At 35.0% G+C, this 17,981-nt stretch overlaps 1 protein-coding gene across 5 annotated transcripts in view; it reads right to left on the bottom strand.

The window, feature by feature from the left end:
• The window catches only part of LOC105234114 (soluble guanylate cyclase 88E), a 134,295-nt gene that overhangs the window by 10,085 nt on the left and 106,229 nt on the right, over nt 1–17,981 (bottom strand). For 3 of the 5 annotated variants that reach the window (XM_049449136.1, XM_049449140.1, XM_049449138.1), the window contains one exon: nt 1,148–1,541. In XM_049449136.1, the coding sequence (XP_049305093.1) occupies nt 1,148–1,315 (168 nt within the window). In that variant the 5' untranslated portion in view covers nt 1,316–1,541. The remainder of the gene's footprint in view (nt 1–1,147; nt 1,542–17,981) is intronic. The other 2 variants (XM_049449137.1, XM_049449139.1) reach the window with 1 other exon arrangement.

The following is a 17,981-nucleotide window of genomic DNA, read 5'->3' as shown; positions in this document are numbered from 1 at the left end:
TCGAATTCGACCAAGTTGGGGGAGGTGTCGAGGTGGAGGAGTTATTTTTCCTCCAGGACTTGCTTTTTACAATTTGGCAACGAATTGTCTCAGTTTTCACGAATGGATCGAAGTTCAAGCGGAAGATTGGTGAGAAGTCTTTTGTTGGGAGCTCTCAATCAATTAATATTTCAGATTGCCAGACCACTGCAGTGTCTTTCAAGCATAAATGACAGCTAATATGGTAGCAGCAGATGTACTTCAACGAGGTGTGGCTGCTTTTAAGAAGATGAGGAATCGATACATTTCAAGCTAGTCAAGTAGTGCACGACCCCACAAGCTCCAAATTAAATTTGTCTGGTGCTTGAACATAGCGAAATCGCCGGAAAATGTAAAGTCGATGATTTGCTGGGAAAGACACCCTTTCCAAAATTCGATTACGATGGAAACGAGCAGGTGTTCGCTTGACGTCGTGTACTTGGGTGCTGGTTCTATGGGCTTCGGGCGAGCACAGTAAGCATTGGTCTGCAACCGGCACTTGTGAGATTGTGAAAGCCTTCTGGAGCAGACTGGAACAGAAAAGGTCCATGGAACTACTAGCTTTTAGCAAGATTCACATAACCGCAATGATAAGTGTCCTAACAATGGACAATCTAAGTGGATTTGTTTGAGTTCTCACAAATATCAGCCTATTTACCTTACCTAACCTGGCTCAATATCGCGACCCTGGAGAGCCTGTTTGTCCTTCCCAGACAACGCTGGTCATCACAGATTTGACCGTTAAGAAAGTCTTCGCTTTTTCGAAGCGGATCTGCCAAGTCTAATCCACTGTTGGAACAGCTTTTTGCTCTTTTTCGTCTACAAGTGGACTCCAAACTAGTTCGTTGAGCACATTACGCCAAACGTGCTATAGTTCTAGCTTTGGGAACCTGAACCCATTATTTAATATACCAAGATTGAAAGATTGTGCAATTTTACTTTTTAACCGCTTACGACCAATGACAATAGTTTCAACTACTTCCTCTTTTATCTGATTTATAAAAAAAAAATAACACGAACTAATAGAGAAATGTCAATTAGTAGCTCGACTGCCATCAACAAACATAACTCAATTATTATCGCCTTTGAATTCTTGTTATATGTTGTTGCATTTTTTCATATTGCTTACCTGTTGCGCCTTCTTCGCCAACTTGTTCAGCATATTCTCCGGGTAGACTTGATGTACGCTGAATGATGGCGAGTCGATACCAGCCTGACGTCGGATGTCTTCCCATTTCTCCTCGCCGTACACTGATTTAATATACTCGGAGAGATTCTCCAGCAGTAAACCATACATTTTCAATGATAGTTGCACGTACTCAAACGCGCGGCGGAGGGGGTGGAGATGCTGTGATGGAATTGATTCAGTTGTTATCTGTATAGGTATTTATGCAATGGTATGCGTACTTTATGTTACTACAGGAGCGGCTTGTATGTAAATATATTTATTTAGTGATGACTATTGCCATTAATTAAATTGCCAACTTCCATTTTTGATACTTCAAAGCCATTTTCGCGCAGTGCTGAAAGATATGTAAATAAACAAAATGAAAATGATGAATTAGTACGATAATATAAAGATATAAATATAAGATTGTCTACAAATCACGTCGCGGATTTTGTTGCCGATCAATTTATCATCTTCACTGACGGCCGCAAACAAAGTGAAGTATGGTTATGGAATTTTGAAGTATGTAATTGTGTATATATGTATATATATTTGAGGTTATGATTAATAACTTGTTGTGCAATACTCTGCTGATTTGAGAAAAAGGGTTGTAATTTAATTTTCTCAGGGAAAAGAGTTTCCTGAAAAAACCTTATTAATGTATGTATGTGCAATTGCAGTTTTAAAAACAAAATTGTTGTATAGTCTCAAAATCTACCTGTTATTTGCTTGCCTACTCGAATTTACTCAACCGCTGTTTTATATATTAAATGATGTTAAATGTTTGTGCTATGAAAATTGGGTTCTTAGACACCTCTAAGAAAGTCTCTCCAAGTATGAGCTCTTAATTGTAACGAAAAGGTACTCCGCTTTTCAGTATTCTATTTTCTTTCATTTTATCAGATAGACAAATTTAAATCTCGCTTCCAACTACTTGAAAAAATTTCTCGTTTCATAGATTTTGTAGAACATTGAATGCTTTAAGCATTGGAGCAAAACATTGCGTGTGTCTTTCGCCACTTATATGTCGTAATGCTCAAAAGAGTCATTGAAAATTAGACTCAATGGATGAATCATCTGAGACATAGCCGCGACCAATATTTGAAAGAGATAAACTTCAAAAAATAAATCCCAAAAAAAAAAACCTTTTCAATGAAAATAAGCATTCCCCGTTAAAATTAAGTTTCTGTGTTTTTTCTTTAAAATCATAGGCAACTTAGAAATGTATGGCGACTTTAACGTCAGGGTGGGCAAGGGTCTTTGGTACCGTCGGTTAATTCAGCCTCCATGATGAAAAATCCGTAAATGGGCTAAGGCTGGTCGACTTCTAGATTTCAGTATAAGAAAATTCACCAAGCAGGTAGCTGTCTCCGCGGCAAAAAAGCACCAACCAGATCGTTTATGTTGTGATAGACAGAAGACACGTGTCCAGTGTTTTAAACAGACGTGCGGACGCTCCAAGGTCTTAACATCGACTCGGACCACTATCTTGTCAATAAACATACGTCAATAAACACAAGGAAGGTTTGACGTCGGGAAGTTACAATCACAACAGACAGTCGACTCTGTATAAGGGAACTGTGGGACGTCATTTCAAGCTCCTTACGTACAGTTGCAACCGAAACCATAGGTTTTCGAAAAAAAGCAAAAGAAAGGTTCTGCGGAAGATTTATGGTCCTTTGCGCATTGCTAACGGCGAATATCGCATTCGATGCAAAATGATCTGTATGAGATATAGACGATATTGACATAGTTCAGCGAATTCAGAGACAGCAGTTACGCTGGCTAGATCATGTCGTACCGAATGAATGAAAACACTCTAGCTCAGAAAGTATTCGACGCAGTACCCACAGAGTCATGCAGAGAAAGACTTCCACTCCGTTGGAAAGATCAGGTGAAGAACAACACACTTACAATCTCCTAACTCGACTATAATCGCATAAGCGGTGTCTATGCCAATAAAGTAGAAGATACACAACTCCACAAAAAATATATATTATTTTTCAATAAATATTGTTTTAAAAACAAAAACTTAATTTATCAAAACTATTTTTATCATTTTAGAAATTTCTGTGGTTTTGTCATTGGAAAGCCGTTTTTGAATTTTGATATTAAGTTATTGTTTGTTTCCTAATAGAATGATGTTTCCATCAAAATTTCGCAGTAGACAAAGTAGAAATACTTGCGAACCAAAATAGCCATTTTTTAAGCGTTTAGACTGTAATTTCATCACACAATTTTCACCACCATTCGTGCTGATTTTTTTTACTTTTCATGCAATATTCACATATATTTAAATTAGTTATATATTCCTTATATATTCCTTATATGTTATTAATTAATTAATTTTTATTTTATTTTTTAATTTTTATAGCTTGTAGAGGCTATATTTTATGCACTCATTTTTTTTTAAACCGTCTTTATGTGAATGTCACCCTTAACTAAAACGGTATATATTTCTAAAACGTATTGCAACCGAAAGTATATAATAGAATAAGTAAAAATCTTACTTTATATTTGATGTCACAGTCCAAAAAGCCTTCTAAGTGATTTAGGAAAAATCAACATACGATCTGTGAAAATAATTTAGATCGCTCACAATAATTAAGGTAAGAATGATGAAGGCGATTCTTATTTCACTTGTGGCAGTTAATGGGTGGCAAATTTTTCATTTTTGCGATTTGTGTCCAGAATTCAAAAGCACAGAAATTGACTTAACTTTTTATATAAAAAAATATAATAAATTAAGTAATTCAAAGAAACGGGTATCTTCAAGCCGTGTTCAAAATGGCGCACTATGTTCAAAATGGCGTTAAGTGCCATGGTTGGGGTGGACCTTAGTGCACCACATATGAAGACTCCAAACCTACCTATATCCACAGCATAACAATTTTCAACCTTATGGTTACCTTTATATATTCATTATTATTGACCCTGCTCCTCAATAGGGGTTAAAGGAAGCTATGTATGTATTATATACTCATAAATTAAAAGACTTCAACAGCTATAAAAGTATAAAATTTTATTTGAAAATATATTTAATACTTTAGATCAAGTTATTGGTGATTGAGATTTCTGAAAAATTAACGTAAATACAAGTATTATAAAGTCCAAAACTCATATTTTATATAAGTTGAAACCATAATCGTCACAATTGCATAATTGTAAGATTAGTTATTACTTAAATTAGTTTTACTGCTCTTCTTATGTAAAAATTCTTATTGACCTGATGCACTGTTGTATGTTTCATTACATTTCAAAAAGTGTCATATTGCCACTTTGTACCTTCCATCCAATTAATGAAAATCTGTCATGGTGCAATGTATTTCTTTTCAGTCTTACTCAATCGCTTGATTTAATTAAACCATTTCTGCTGGCGACAGTGTCAGTTGCTGTATCGCGTTCCGTTGCAGGCGCGCAGAAAGAGCAAATAACAAGGCAACTTGAAGAGCAGCCATTAATATGTCAACAGAAATGATTCGTTATGTAAATATTGAATTGTTTGTGCTTCAACGTGAATTATGTGTGCAGACGTTAATGAATTATTTTTCAATATGATATTCAACAGCGAGGTAAGATAATGAAAACAATGAAAAAAATTTTTAAATCTTATAGTAAAAGAACTGCGTAAACAATTTATAAATAAATAAATAATAAAACTTATAAATAAATATAAATAAGTACACCTCTTCTCACGTTAGTAGACCATATCAGTATTTGCTAAGTATACGCCATGTACAACGTTTGCATATTAACGCAGTGTAACGTATACACCATGTACAACTTTTTTTATATTCCAGTTACCAGTGTCAGCACTACACTAAGAATGGCGCAGACAAATCAATTAAGCTACCATATTAACAGAAATCAGGGTTGATACATCTGTATACACTTATAAATATAAACTATATAAATATATTTGTATACAAATATTCAACGCATTGCCTTTGAAGTCCATTGGAATGTTTGCAACATTTTCTTGTGGTAAATACCGACCATAACTAAATAAAAAAACACTAAAGAGCGAGATAAGTATTGCTATTAAATCCCTGCTGTAGACAATTTATCTGTTTATACAGCCATCGGGCAGTTATACTCACATAAATCAGCAGATTTAATAGCAATCGCTAGATGTAGTCATTACTTGTTAAATACGTGTATGTAAAGGGAATTGTAGATAGCATAAACAATTAGTTACAGGATTTATATATAAAGAAATTGTAATAACTTCAACGTTGATTCAAACAGGTTGTTGAACTTTGCCTTTTTATTTTGGTAAATGCATGGAAAATCAATCAAATGTTGGATAATTAGGAGATCAGATGATCTTGACATTTAGTAAGGACAATAAATCGTAAATTATTTCTCTACTAAATTTTTTCTAAGTAAATATAAATTAATATTAAAAGTAATGGGATTTAATAAATAATAGAGCTAAATTTTATAATTTTTTTAGAAAAAGATATTTACCTGTTATCTTATTATACTTTTTAGAACTTGTGATTTCATATTTTTTGGACTTTATTTCTTAATCGCTATAAATTTTGTTTTTGGTGAAGTAACATATAATTTTTGAGGGCACCCTAAGTCGTGTTGCAATCAAAATTTACTTATCTAATATATGTATATTTTCTAAAATTTGAGATTAAGTGGGAGTCGCAAACGGTCGAAATCATACTTTTCAGTCAACTTTTCAATATATAATTAATTTTGTAATATTTTTTTCATACTGTGACGAAAGTAAAAGCCAATTTAAAAATGCTGGCCTCACGTGTGTCATAATGTGTTTCCATTTTCAGATTGATTTTTTCCTGTGGGTAAAAATTAGTAAGACTTTTTAATTTAAATAAATATTTTTTTCTTAGTTCGTATGACTGTCTGCTTTTACGCCTGTAAAACATTGCCTTCCGACTGCGTCTTGTGTCTATGTTTATGATCCGAAAACAGACGATCACTCGGCCGAATATCGTGGAAAAGCTGATACAAAGCTGAAAAAACCATGTCAAAGCAAATCAAAAATAAATGTTATGTTGACAGTTTACTTCGATTATCGAATTGTTATGCACTTGGAATTACTTTCGACCGGACAAAGTGTCAACAGGATTACTCTTTGAGTGTTATTGGTCTTTTTCGCGAAGTTTTTCGTAAAAAAAGACCGGAATTATGGGCCGACAACTCTTTTTTTATTGCAACACGAAAATGCACCGTCGCGTCCTGTATTGAATTTTTTCGCCAAATTTTCAACCACCGTATATCTCTGATTTAGCTCCGTGTGACTTCTGGCCGGGCTTCGGAGAAACTGTTTTGAGTAAATTGAAGCTTTTAAGCGAAAGTCACTCCGCACGTTGAAGGCTATTCCGGGAATTGAGTTTATCAACTGTTTCGAGGACTGATAAAAACGTTGGCACAAGTGTATTGGGGCCAAGGATGATTATTATAAAGTGTTAGAGTGTAGTAATTGTGTCTGTTAATTAGAAATGATACCACATATTAAAACAGTAATTCAATGTCAAGGAATATTTGCTACTTAGCTTTTTGAAGGCATTTAGAATTGCTTGGTCTTGGAAATATATTATACTGTGCTATTGTTGCACTTATGGCTAATTGATTTGTTTTACTAAGAGAAAATTTAAAATTAATTAGATAAGATTGTATATAATATATTTTTTTTACTAATTACAAAAATGTCGTTTCTGTAGCTCAACAGCTTTTACTGAATGCCTAGACCAATTTTTATTAATATTAATAGGACTTTAAAATTTCGGAGAATTTAGCCAAAACATATTCCGAACTATTTTAAAAAATATTTATATTAATGTTAATGTTATAATTTTAATTTTTTTCTATATTTTATGCTCATTAAAAGTTACACTACATTACTTAGCTACACATAACAGGTATGCCAAGGCGTATGAGTGACATTTGTTTTTAATAAAACGTTGGGGCATATCAGGTGCAGAAGATATACAAGCACATCGAGTTTGGAATGGTTAATTGCTTTGCATGTTACCCCACTTCAAATTTAAGTGTTGCTATGAATATATATATATAAATATATAGTAGGAGCTGCTAAATACGGTGAAAAGCTTAAAAAAAATCAGTTCCAAGCTGGATTTTTCTTACGAAAAAGATGCTCAGTTATATCTCAATTGTTAATAAAGTTTCTTTATTTGAATAGTAATTTTGGAAAATGATGAACAACCGGAAAGGTATAAAATATTGTCTTTTCGAATACGCTTAAGATTTTGTTTGACGTTCTAAGGATGTATAGACTGTTTAATACTTGTACAAGTTTTAGCTCAATTCGAATATTAATATGAAAAGTTTCACGAATTCTTGTTTTAGCGGTTTTATTTTTTAAATTTCATTTATAGTATAACTTTTCAACAAATAACATATCGCAGCAAATTGTATAACACACGCTACATAAAGTGTCTTAATTTTTCTCTTGCCAAATTAGATAAATGAGTTGTTGCTCGAAAGTGACTTATGTTCTTCATTTGTTGCTACGTTTCCATTTCTCCTCCAGTTTTGCCTGCAGAAGTGAAAAGCTGCTGTTAAATTATTCGCCAGCAGGCTTGTACATACTCAGATACAAAATAAAGCAACAGTGTTTACAACATCTTTACACCGAAATGTGCCACAGCTGATGAGAAGAGCCTGTCAGCCACTTAATATGCCAAACACAGAAGAGTTCAGTTGAAGCTGGCGGCTACATAGGCACAAGCCAACCTTCTGTCAAGTATACTTTACCACTCCGTTGTTTGCCTATCTGTGCAACATTTTGTTGTGCATGCTTTTGTGGTTGTCAGGAAGCTCTTGCCTTTGGTCGGCTAATAGAATTGTGCCCCTTTTGCTATTTATTTGCTTTTTAAATCAATACAAGCGGATAGCGGAAACACTTGGGTTTGATTATGTAATCAGTTTGGCGGATTCTGCAAACCGTTTTACGTTTCCAATTGATGAAATTCAAGTCAGCCGGAAATGTAGCTTACATAAAGTAAAGAATACAATAATAAACGGCGAGCAATGCAAAACAAATGCTTCCTGCCAAACTAAATGAAAACATTGAATTCTCGTATCAAAATCGAAGGCGCTAAATCGATGACCTTAAAATTCACCAACATTCACCAGTTCCCATTGAGAGTTGGCCTGCTGGTTCGCAATATTACCCAAATTTAAACTGTAAACAGATGTAGAGAGCTATACACTCACACACTTAAGTGTTGAAGCATTTTTCCCATAAAGAAGCATAGCCAATGGCGTCGAGTGCCTGTGCGTTTGTGGCAAAAGAAATATTTACTTTACAGCTAATAAATGATTTAGGCGTCCGGGCGGCTGCAGCATGTTTAAGAATTTTGAATCTTCAATACACTTAAACACACAAAAGCCAATTACGTTTATAAATGTAAATGTAAGCATTGCGTAGATCTGTGCATTACTGGTTGTGTAGACAAGGGATTTGGCTAAAGTATTTTTAGTTCGCTAAGTATTAGATAAACTAATTAGTTTAGTCAAAGGTTTGAGCAAAAATTTCTGAAAATCAATTACAAATTTGCGAAAATAGTTACTTATTAGTATATGTAAAGATTGAAGATTTGCGCGTGTTCGGCATTCGCAAGTCTTTCTACTAAAATTTAAATGGCGACAGCGTTTTTAATTTGGTATTAGTATTTTATTTGTGAAATTAAAAATTAAACGTAAATTGATTATAATTCCATTGCTCCAATGTTGTTCCTCGTGATCAACTTCGGAAGGTTAATGGCTGCAAATCGGCTATTAGACTCAGAGAATCTGAGTTCTTAAAAGAACACGTATCTGCATACTCGGAACTCCCCACACTTTTTGACTTTATGCCGGATCACTTAGATCATGGAGTCGTTAAACCGAAATCTGGCGGATCTTTCTCTACCCATATACCGACAAGAGAGCTTTGAGTGGGAAGAAGCCGTTGGAGGAGAGAGCAGTGAGCTTCTTTATGGATGGGACAAGGCTTGGGGGTTAGGTTGGTGGAGATGTTTATTGTCAGGAGCTCTTTATTTACTCTAGCTTCAAACTTCCTGATTATTGCAGGACTGAACTGGGTTCCTGACTGAGCTGGATTCAAGCTGAGGTTGCGTCTATCAAAATAGCAGTAGATCTGCTGGTCCGGAGTGTAGCTTCCTTCAGAGAAGTGACCATTCACTCAGATGGGTATGTGCTCCCGTATGCTCTTGTGTTCATCTACTAGATAGGTGGGGTTCGCGGAAGCTTGGTTAGCAAACGGCAAAAGCCGTTGGCCTAAAATTGATCGCAGGATATCTACTGATCTCTTTGCCCCCAGTAAGGCTATCCTCTCTTTAAATGTGGGGATTTTAACAGGCCATTATTGGCGTTATGCAGTAAGGTTGAATCTTACCAGACGCCATTTAAAGAAGCTGAATAGAAGAGGATGAGGTGGAAACAACACTTTAAACACTTGAGATACCTTTGGACATTTCGCCGAACAGGCGGGAGTTGAAATTAAACGCCTATTCAAATTTGTATTGGTTACTATGCGAAAAATCTCAGCCGAAAGTCTTCCTATTTTGGTGGAAGTTTATGACGAACATGCTATAGATGAGAGAACATGCTAAAAGTAGCTTGCAAGATTTAAAAGCGATGATTTTGTCTTGGAAGACGGAGAACTTTTTGAACGATCAAAAAAGTCTAAAGTTGAGAAAATGTCAGTATGAAGACTATTCTCAAACACAAGAAGAACTCGGCTCGCAGTATCTTTGAGAATTACTCAAGCAGCCATTTTCAAACACTCAAAAACAAGAAAATTGTTTGTCATACGAATTCAAGAGACGTTGAATGAAAACTCGTTTTTGCTTTGTATTGTAAGTAGTGATGAAAAATGCATCTGTTACGACAATTTTAAACGCAAAAAGTCATATCTGAAACCTGAGCAACCTGATAAATCAATGATCGCCTTATAGCCCAGATTTTGCCCTCTTCTTATCTAATTTGTTCCGGTCGATGCAGAACACTCTCTGTGGAATACGGTTCATATGAGAAGAGTTGATTCATCCTTCGCATTCCAAGAAACAATGAATGGAAAGCACAAAATTCCAGAAATGTTTAAATTTTGAGAAACGAATCAGAGAAATCAAATGTAAACTATTAATTAAATAAATTTAATTTTTGCTCGAAACATTTCGCTTTGAACTCAGCTCAGATTTCCTTAAGATATCAATGAAGCAGAAACCAGATCAAATTAGGCATGAAGAAATGTTATCAGTAAATAATTGAAAAATTTGTTTGCCGCTTGAACGCAACGAGGCAAAACGATGCGAGAAAACCAATTACGATTTACTTTTAAATCGGCGTGAAGGAAAACAGCTTTTTGCACATCATAGAGACGAGACGTGCTCGAGGCGCAGACAATTAACGAGCGGAAAGTTAAACAAAGCGGAGCATAATAACAGACCAAGATAAAGCTTAAAGTGGAGCAAACAAAGTAATAGTAAATAGTGGAATTATTAACGAACGCAACCTAAAGACGTTGGTATATATTTAATAGCGTATACTTAAACGAACACATAATTGTTTATGTATTCAAGAGTGCGTTAGTTCACACTTAGCTATGAAAGCGAAGAAGCCTTAAGCAACTTTAATTCTTGATTGTACGTAGAACTTTACTAACCCCTCGTGGCAGAATAAATGCATGCTTGACTAACGGTATCTTTAAGCGAACTGTGTACAAATTCTAAAATGTGCAGTTGAGTTCAAGAGGGTGTTAAGCTTGTTTTAAGAGCATTTTATTGAGGTGACACCTAGGAATATATATGTACATATATACGGTTGTCTGCTGTTATTGGAGAACAAATTGAGCAGTCTGTTGCGCTATTCTATGAAAGTGTATTAAATTTTGTTGGTATGAAAAGGGTGTCTCCAGAGGAAGCTTGGAATTTTTACTTTTTATGAATTGAAGTTAAATTTAAAAAGTACTTTCATCTTTCTAAATGGTCAATAAAGTGATAAGGGCGGGACTGTATTTACGAATGCTTTAAATACAGCTTTTCACTACGCATTCCCAATGCTGCGAGTAAAGCACAAAACGAAGCCCTCTTGGTGGAGCAAGGAGCTTGGCTCTTACAGTCGCCAAGTACGGGAATACTTTAAATGGTCTAAGCTAGCATAAAGCGAAGACTGTTGGAAAGAATATGAAGATCTTCAAAGAGACTACAAAAAGTTGGTGCGCAGGACAAAGCGAGTTTTTCCTGGAAAAACTTTTGTAGTGAATTTGAAAAGAACCACGAGATGATTAGACCTAGAAAACTATTATCCACAAGCCCACCTCGCCCGGTCTAATTGCCAAAACTAGCGGAGAGTGGACGGACCACTGGAAATACGCTCTTAGAGCATTCCTGGATATTTCTTTAATAGCGTCTGTACCGAATCTATTCTGAAGTGTATCCAGTCAATATGTATTGATCTTGCTATAAAACGCTGTATCAGAAGCTCTTTGATCTCTAGACGAATAAGAGCAGAATGGAATGGCGCTAAAATGACCAATAAAGTCTGTAGAGGTAGTCCGCAAGTTGGACTATCTGAGCTTCTATGGACATTAGTGGTGAATAAGCTGCTAAGGAACTTGGAAGGGTTCCGAGGATCGCTTTCTCTTAAACTGGTATTCTACCTGCCACCTATAGACCTCTTTGACGAAAACTGCGCAGCAAAATCGGAGGGACGACTACTGGCTGCAAGAGAATTTACATATAGCTTGGTGGGTAACAGCGGTTGGGCAAACACCGACTACATGATCCCACTTTTCAACTTGGAAAGTAGGTTCAAAGTAAACATAGAAAAACATGGCTGGCGTAAAGGTACGTGCAACACTCTAAACATATGTATGGATGGTTCGAAAATGAACAATGAAGTTGGTGCGGGAATTTACTATCCAGAGTTAGGCATAAGGCACTCTCTTAAGTTCCCGGACCACTGTATTTCAAACATTAGCTTTTGCTATTGCGAAAGCAGCGGAACTGGCTTCTAATGCTGCTGCAGGCAATTCTAGAGTAAACATCTACGTAGACAGCCAAGCAGCAATCAAGACAGTAATCTCGTATCGCATATCGGCCAGAAGTGTCTTGGGAAGGAGGGCAGCAGTAAAAAGTGTTGCCAGAAGTACTTGACGATATTCCAAAGAATGGTGTACGGTTAACATCCGAAAACGTGATAAACATTGGGAAACCTGTGCATTGGCTATAGTATGATCTCGAAAGAAGCATGGTAAAGAAAATCAAAACACGATGGAACGAGTTACCTGTGTGTAAGACTACAGAAGTCATGTGCAAAATAGTAGATCGGAAATATAAAAAATTCCTATTGAATCGATAGAAGAGATTGTAAGAACATGATGGGAATACTAACTGGTCACTGTCTGGTGGCGACACACGCCCGCAAGATGGGGCTGACAGAACAAAAAGACTGCAGCAAATGTCTAGCGCAGGGCTCCAGGGAAAAAATGGAACATCTCTTTGCATCTGCACTTGTTCCGCATTGGCAACACTACACTGTAAGGATCTGGGATTTCCACGGCATGATACACTGGAGGAAGTATCGATAATGAGGCCGCAGAGTCTGTTAAAACTCGCATCAAACGCAGGCATTCTAAAGAATGACTACTAATCTTGGAAATAGCAACTGAACCCTATCTGGTATCGCAAAACCTATATCAGCAGTATTTTCTAATATCAAAAATATTTTTTTTTTTATAAAGAGAATGTGAAGTTTTCCAAACTTATTTTCATTCCTTAACTTATGTATTCGTTTTCCATGAAACGCCCAGTATCAGACCACACAGCATCAGCATCATCTTCGGCCGAAGTCTTTGAAGTGCAGCACTTGAATTCAATTTAATTAGTGGTGAATAAATAGCGTTATAATAACAATAAAAGATATACTGATGAGCTATCAGTTGACTACTGATATGTAAGGACTTGTTATGGTGTGGGTGAATAACGCTTATTCACATATACGAATAGTGACTATTGCCCATGCTGAGTTGCTCTATAAAGCCACAATCAACTTAACTGCTTGCGTTCGCAGTAAAAACATATATACGTATATACAAGTATATATATAGCAAACATCTCAGGGATATCCCCTAGCTTCGTTTGTCACAATCTATGCACACACACAGAGCGAAGCAAATGTCGGTTAGTTGGTGGAGAATGTGGTTGTACAACTTACCAAGCAATTTACAAGTTATTCAACAACTTTCGCATGCTTTCAGTGAAACTGCAACATTTGTCTGTATGCATATTCTTGTGGAAGTTGTCTTCTTCAAATATCAACTTATGCATATATTAATGAATTTATTTCAAATTGTGAGGAAATTACAAGAATCTTCATGTTTCTAGAGCAAAACTTCATGTAACCTTGTTGATAGTTGGTAATACTAACTGTTTGTGTATGTGTTTCAGTGCGTGGAGTGAAGTGCATCATAAAATGTACAAATTGCGTACATTTGTTTCTCATGTAAATTGTGAAGCTGAATATATTTAACATGCTTTGGGTCGCAGTGACTGCGTAGTCACAAATGTTTTATGAAAAAATTTAAATTAAAGAAAAGTGCATGACAGCAAGTATGCATTGTGTTCTCTGGGGGAACAGAGCGTAATTTGCTATTATGTATCAACTCACGGGTATTAGTGTAATATTTACTTATTTTTTTTTACTTTTAAACAAAGAAGTAACAATGTTCTTGAACTCTTGCTTGTACTGGCTGCATAAAATGTCTTTTAATTAGTTCAAAACAGTTCCAAGGAACAGTTAAGTCCTTTTAAAAGATTTTATAGATTATTGGCTTCAAAGATGTTATGTTCACTTCTAACACTATGTCACGCTAAAACAAAATATATGTAACGATTTCATATATACCAAGTTGAAGACTATTTCTTGAGGAAAAGATCACTCATCATTCAATAATTATTAATAATATTTTCAATAGCCTTTTTCTGACAGATCACACGTGAGTCGTATCAAGTTGTCCTGTTCTTTTTTTCAGTACAGTTTGGCATTTCGTCATGGGAAGACTTACGTCTGAACAAGGTTTACAAATCGTTCAATTTTATTAAGAAAATGCATGTTCTGTAAAGAATGTATTTCGCGCGTTTTGATCAACTTATAGGCAACATAATTGGCCTACTGAGCGTACTATTGCCGATAACTTCACTCATCTTGGAACCATTCATTAATTATTGGATAATATTTGACCGAATTGACCACGTCCATCAGGCAGTCAAGGAAATATAGCAGCCCTAGCTGAGAGTGTACACGAAGACTATGAAGACTTGGCGCATTTTACGTCGAGATCTTATATTAAAAGCGGTCAAATTATAGCTTTTGCAAGAACTGAAGCCACTCGACCTTCTCAAGCGACATAGCTTTGCCCTATGGACTCTTTAAAAGTTCCAAGAAGATCCGACGTTTTCGTGCCAAATGTTGTTCAGCGATGAGGCCTATTTCTGGTTAAATGGGTATGTAAATAAGCACAATTGCTGCATTTGGGACGAAGAGCAAGAGAGAGATATGGTTTTTAGGCCGGTGGAATCTTTGATTTTTGGACATTTTTTTGTTGTTCCCTGCGTATATCCATGGTTTTTAGCCAACATATCATACTCTTTGGATGGTGAACAAACTCCGCTAAAGATTGTTGACCTGGGACTATGAAAACATCGAATTTCTAAATATGCTTTGATAGAATCAGCACTGTAATTTGTACAGTAATACGAATACCAAGGAGAATTAAGATATTTTTTGTCTACTAAAGTGTTGTCGCTAAGATCAATCAATTCAATCGAATTATCTTTAAAAGCGTTTTCCTCAAAACAACGTTTTTCAAATTGGCTGCTGCTGTAACTCGATCCAATCACTTTGATTTCTACATTCTTGCAACATGTTGCTATAAAGTATATTAATTTTGCTCACCAAACGGTTGTTTCAGCTAGATATAGTTGTAGGATTATAAATATATTTATAAATGATCAGGTAGACGAGAAGAGTTGTAATCTGGGTGACTGTGTCTCTAAATACAAAACTGTATTTTGGTACAACGAATCACATTGAGAAGGGACACATGTGGTTTCAAAATCTTTAAAAATTGGTCATGTCTCGCGGCCTAATAGGTTTAAAGTATATATTTCCAAAATATATCGAAATACTTTTCCAATATTTGCACAGGACAAATCTTCTCTGCAACAAAATTTCACCAATCAACGGTCTCATCTCCTTGATAAACTTATATGTAAATACAGGTTCTTAGCAACCATTGTGTGTTCTTTTTGTGACGTTCCAAAGAAACCTTCAACCGATAAGCATCCGGCATACATCCACTGAAATTGTGAGTACGCATTATAATATGGTAATAATGTTTTTAAAAAGCTATTAAGTCAATACCACAACAACTGTTGGCGAGCGGTCATAAATACATAAGTGTACATATACCCCTACATACAGATGCATTGTATATATGTATTGTATGTATTACAAATATACATCACTTACCCTAAATTCCTGCATTTTCCCCCCAAATCCATTTCGTTTTGAAATTGCTTGTCACATAGCGGAAAGCTAATAAACCATATACGCTTTAACAACTTTTCCATTTGATTTTGTTGCGATTTGATTTGTGTTCACTTTACATTTTTACAATCCATATATTTAAATATCTTTACTTTTCGGTGTCGTTTTAGAGGGTCAAGTTAATCTCATATTGAATACATTCCGATATTCAAATGAGGGAGCGTCCTTTTGGTTTGTGGATTAAGTTAATTTTGGTTTTTATTGTCGATTGTTGGAGTTTTATGGCTGCTTGAGATTATTATGGGGTTTGCTCCTCGAAGCGAATGAGTTGCTTCACATTTTATGTGTTTCAAGAACGTGTTGATGTGTGGGAAGTGTGAGGTTTGTGGAACAAAAGTGCATTTTTACGCTTTTCTGAGTTGAGGGGAATAAATATACGACAAGTACTGAATTATAAAGTTCAAGCTTTGCTTTTACGGAGTTGCATGATTTCTTTAATTTTTTTGTTAACTCCAGTTTGGCTGTTTTTTCTTGATGTAAAGAAAAAAATATGGAAAAGTTTCGAACAATGTTTATTATTTGTTTAAAATAAATAAATAAATTTAATCTGAAATATGGAAATTTAAAAAAAAGCTGACATACTTTTCTCTAACCTAAATCTAACTAATTCTAGTATAACCGAACATTATATATATGTACATATATATAACTCATCCTCTGTTCAACACATAAGTTTTGATAGAGAGACAAAAATCATTATATGTAGTATATAGGAGTTATTTTTCCAAAAAGTCATATAGAGTAAAGTCAACCCGATGTTCGAAAATCCTTATACAATATTACTTATATGGGGGGTAAGTCAAGTTTTAGCTGAAATTTATCTACTTTAGGCGCAAAGGTACACTGTTATGAGTAAAACACACTCTCTAATTTTCATTGAGATAACTCAAATATTGGCTGATATATGCAGTATAAAGTCAACCTGAAGTTCTTTATAATAGATATAATTTCAAGATTTCTTTCTCAAAAATTTATTCAATTTCAGTACCCCAAAAACGTATGTATACCATGAAGGATAATGTGACAAATATTTACGAATTCGTATTGAACAAATGCCCATTGAAGGTGTGAAAGAGAGCTATCTCAAAAATCGTATAGGTCAAATACACAGTTATATCCCCATAAGTGACGAGCAAAATGAACATAGTACGGTACTATTAAACTGAACTATTGAGCTGATTCGAAATAAAATTTTAGAAAAACGACGGATCTACGTAAGTAGAACGGGCTCACACAGCTCAGTCCATATTATAATCAAATTACGTTTCGTTAAGTTTCCCAAAATGAAAGCTTTCGTGATGTTGAATAATGTGAGTTTCTAATTCGACCAAGAACATGAGCTTCAGACATGTTCAGAAAACTAGCTATTTCAGAAACGAAAAACCATGCCCTCCAGTAAAAAATGTCAATATGTTCTGACTTTCGTTCGATATTTGGTGTAGCTTATTTAATGTTTTGGGTTCTGAAATTGTCAAATTTCTTGAAAACAATATTATTTTGACTACAAAAACAAACAAATTTGAAATTTAATTAAGTTATTCTGTTTTCTGGAACTATTTATAGAAAGTTTAAGTTTCAACCGAAACGAAAACAAATGACCACAAGTATTGAAATAAATTTCCTTCTAATTTCATGGAATGATTGTATACAATTTGTACATAAATATTTGTGTATGCAAATAGAGAAATTCTGAAATAAAACAGCTTTCTAAATTTCCATTTCGAAAACAGGATGCCATGTATGTGACGTCAGTGCTAATGATGCTGGTGACGAATGAAAGACCGATTGCAATACAAGTATATTTTTCAACACCCACACACATATATCTATGTACTTGTATATGCACATGCCCGCCTTCATAATAAAATTGCTTCATTCACATATGTGGAGAGCAAATAGTAAAAACAATAATATTTATCTACAAGACGGTTGATTTTCTCTATAGGGGGGTAATTGGGGCTTACAGGACCCTCAGTTTCAGTGTAATGCTAGTGAAAAATGTAATAGCTTTGATGGCATCACATCGAGTGATGTGAACCTTATTATTGTGCTTAAGGACAAAATTTATGGCAGAATATGATTTCGGTGGTTCTGAAACATATAAAGGTATTAAAGGTGTTTTTAAAAACAATTTCATTATATATTATGTGATTTAATAAACAATTCAGATAGCTGAAAGATA

Source organism: Bactrocera dorsalis, chromosome 2 (assembly GCF_023373825.1).
Source record: "Bactrocera dorsalis isolate Fly_Bdor chromosome 2, ASM2337382v1, whole genome shotgun sequence".
Lineage (NCBI taxonomy): Eukaryota > Metazoa > Arthropoda > Insecta > Diptera > Tephritidae > Bactrocera > Bactrocera dorsalis.
The sequence above is the reverse complement of the archived record's forward strand: the minus strand, read 5'-3'. Positions and strand labels throughout refer to the sequence as shown.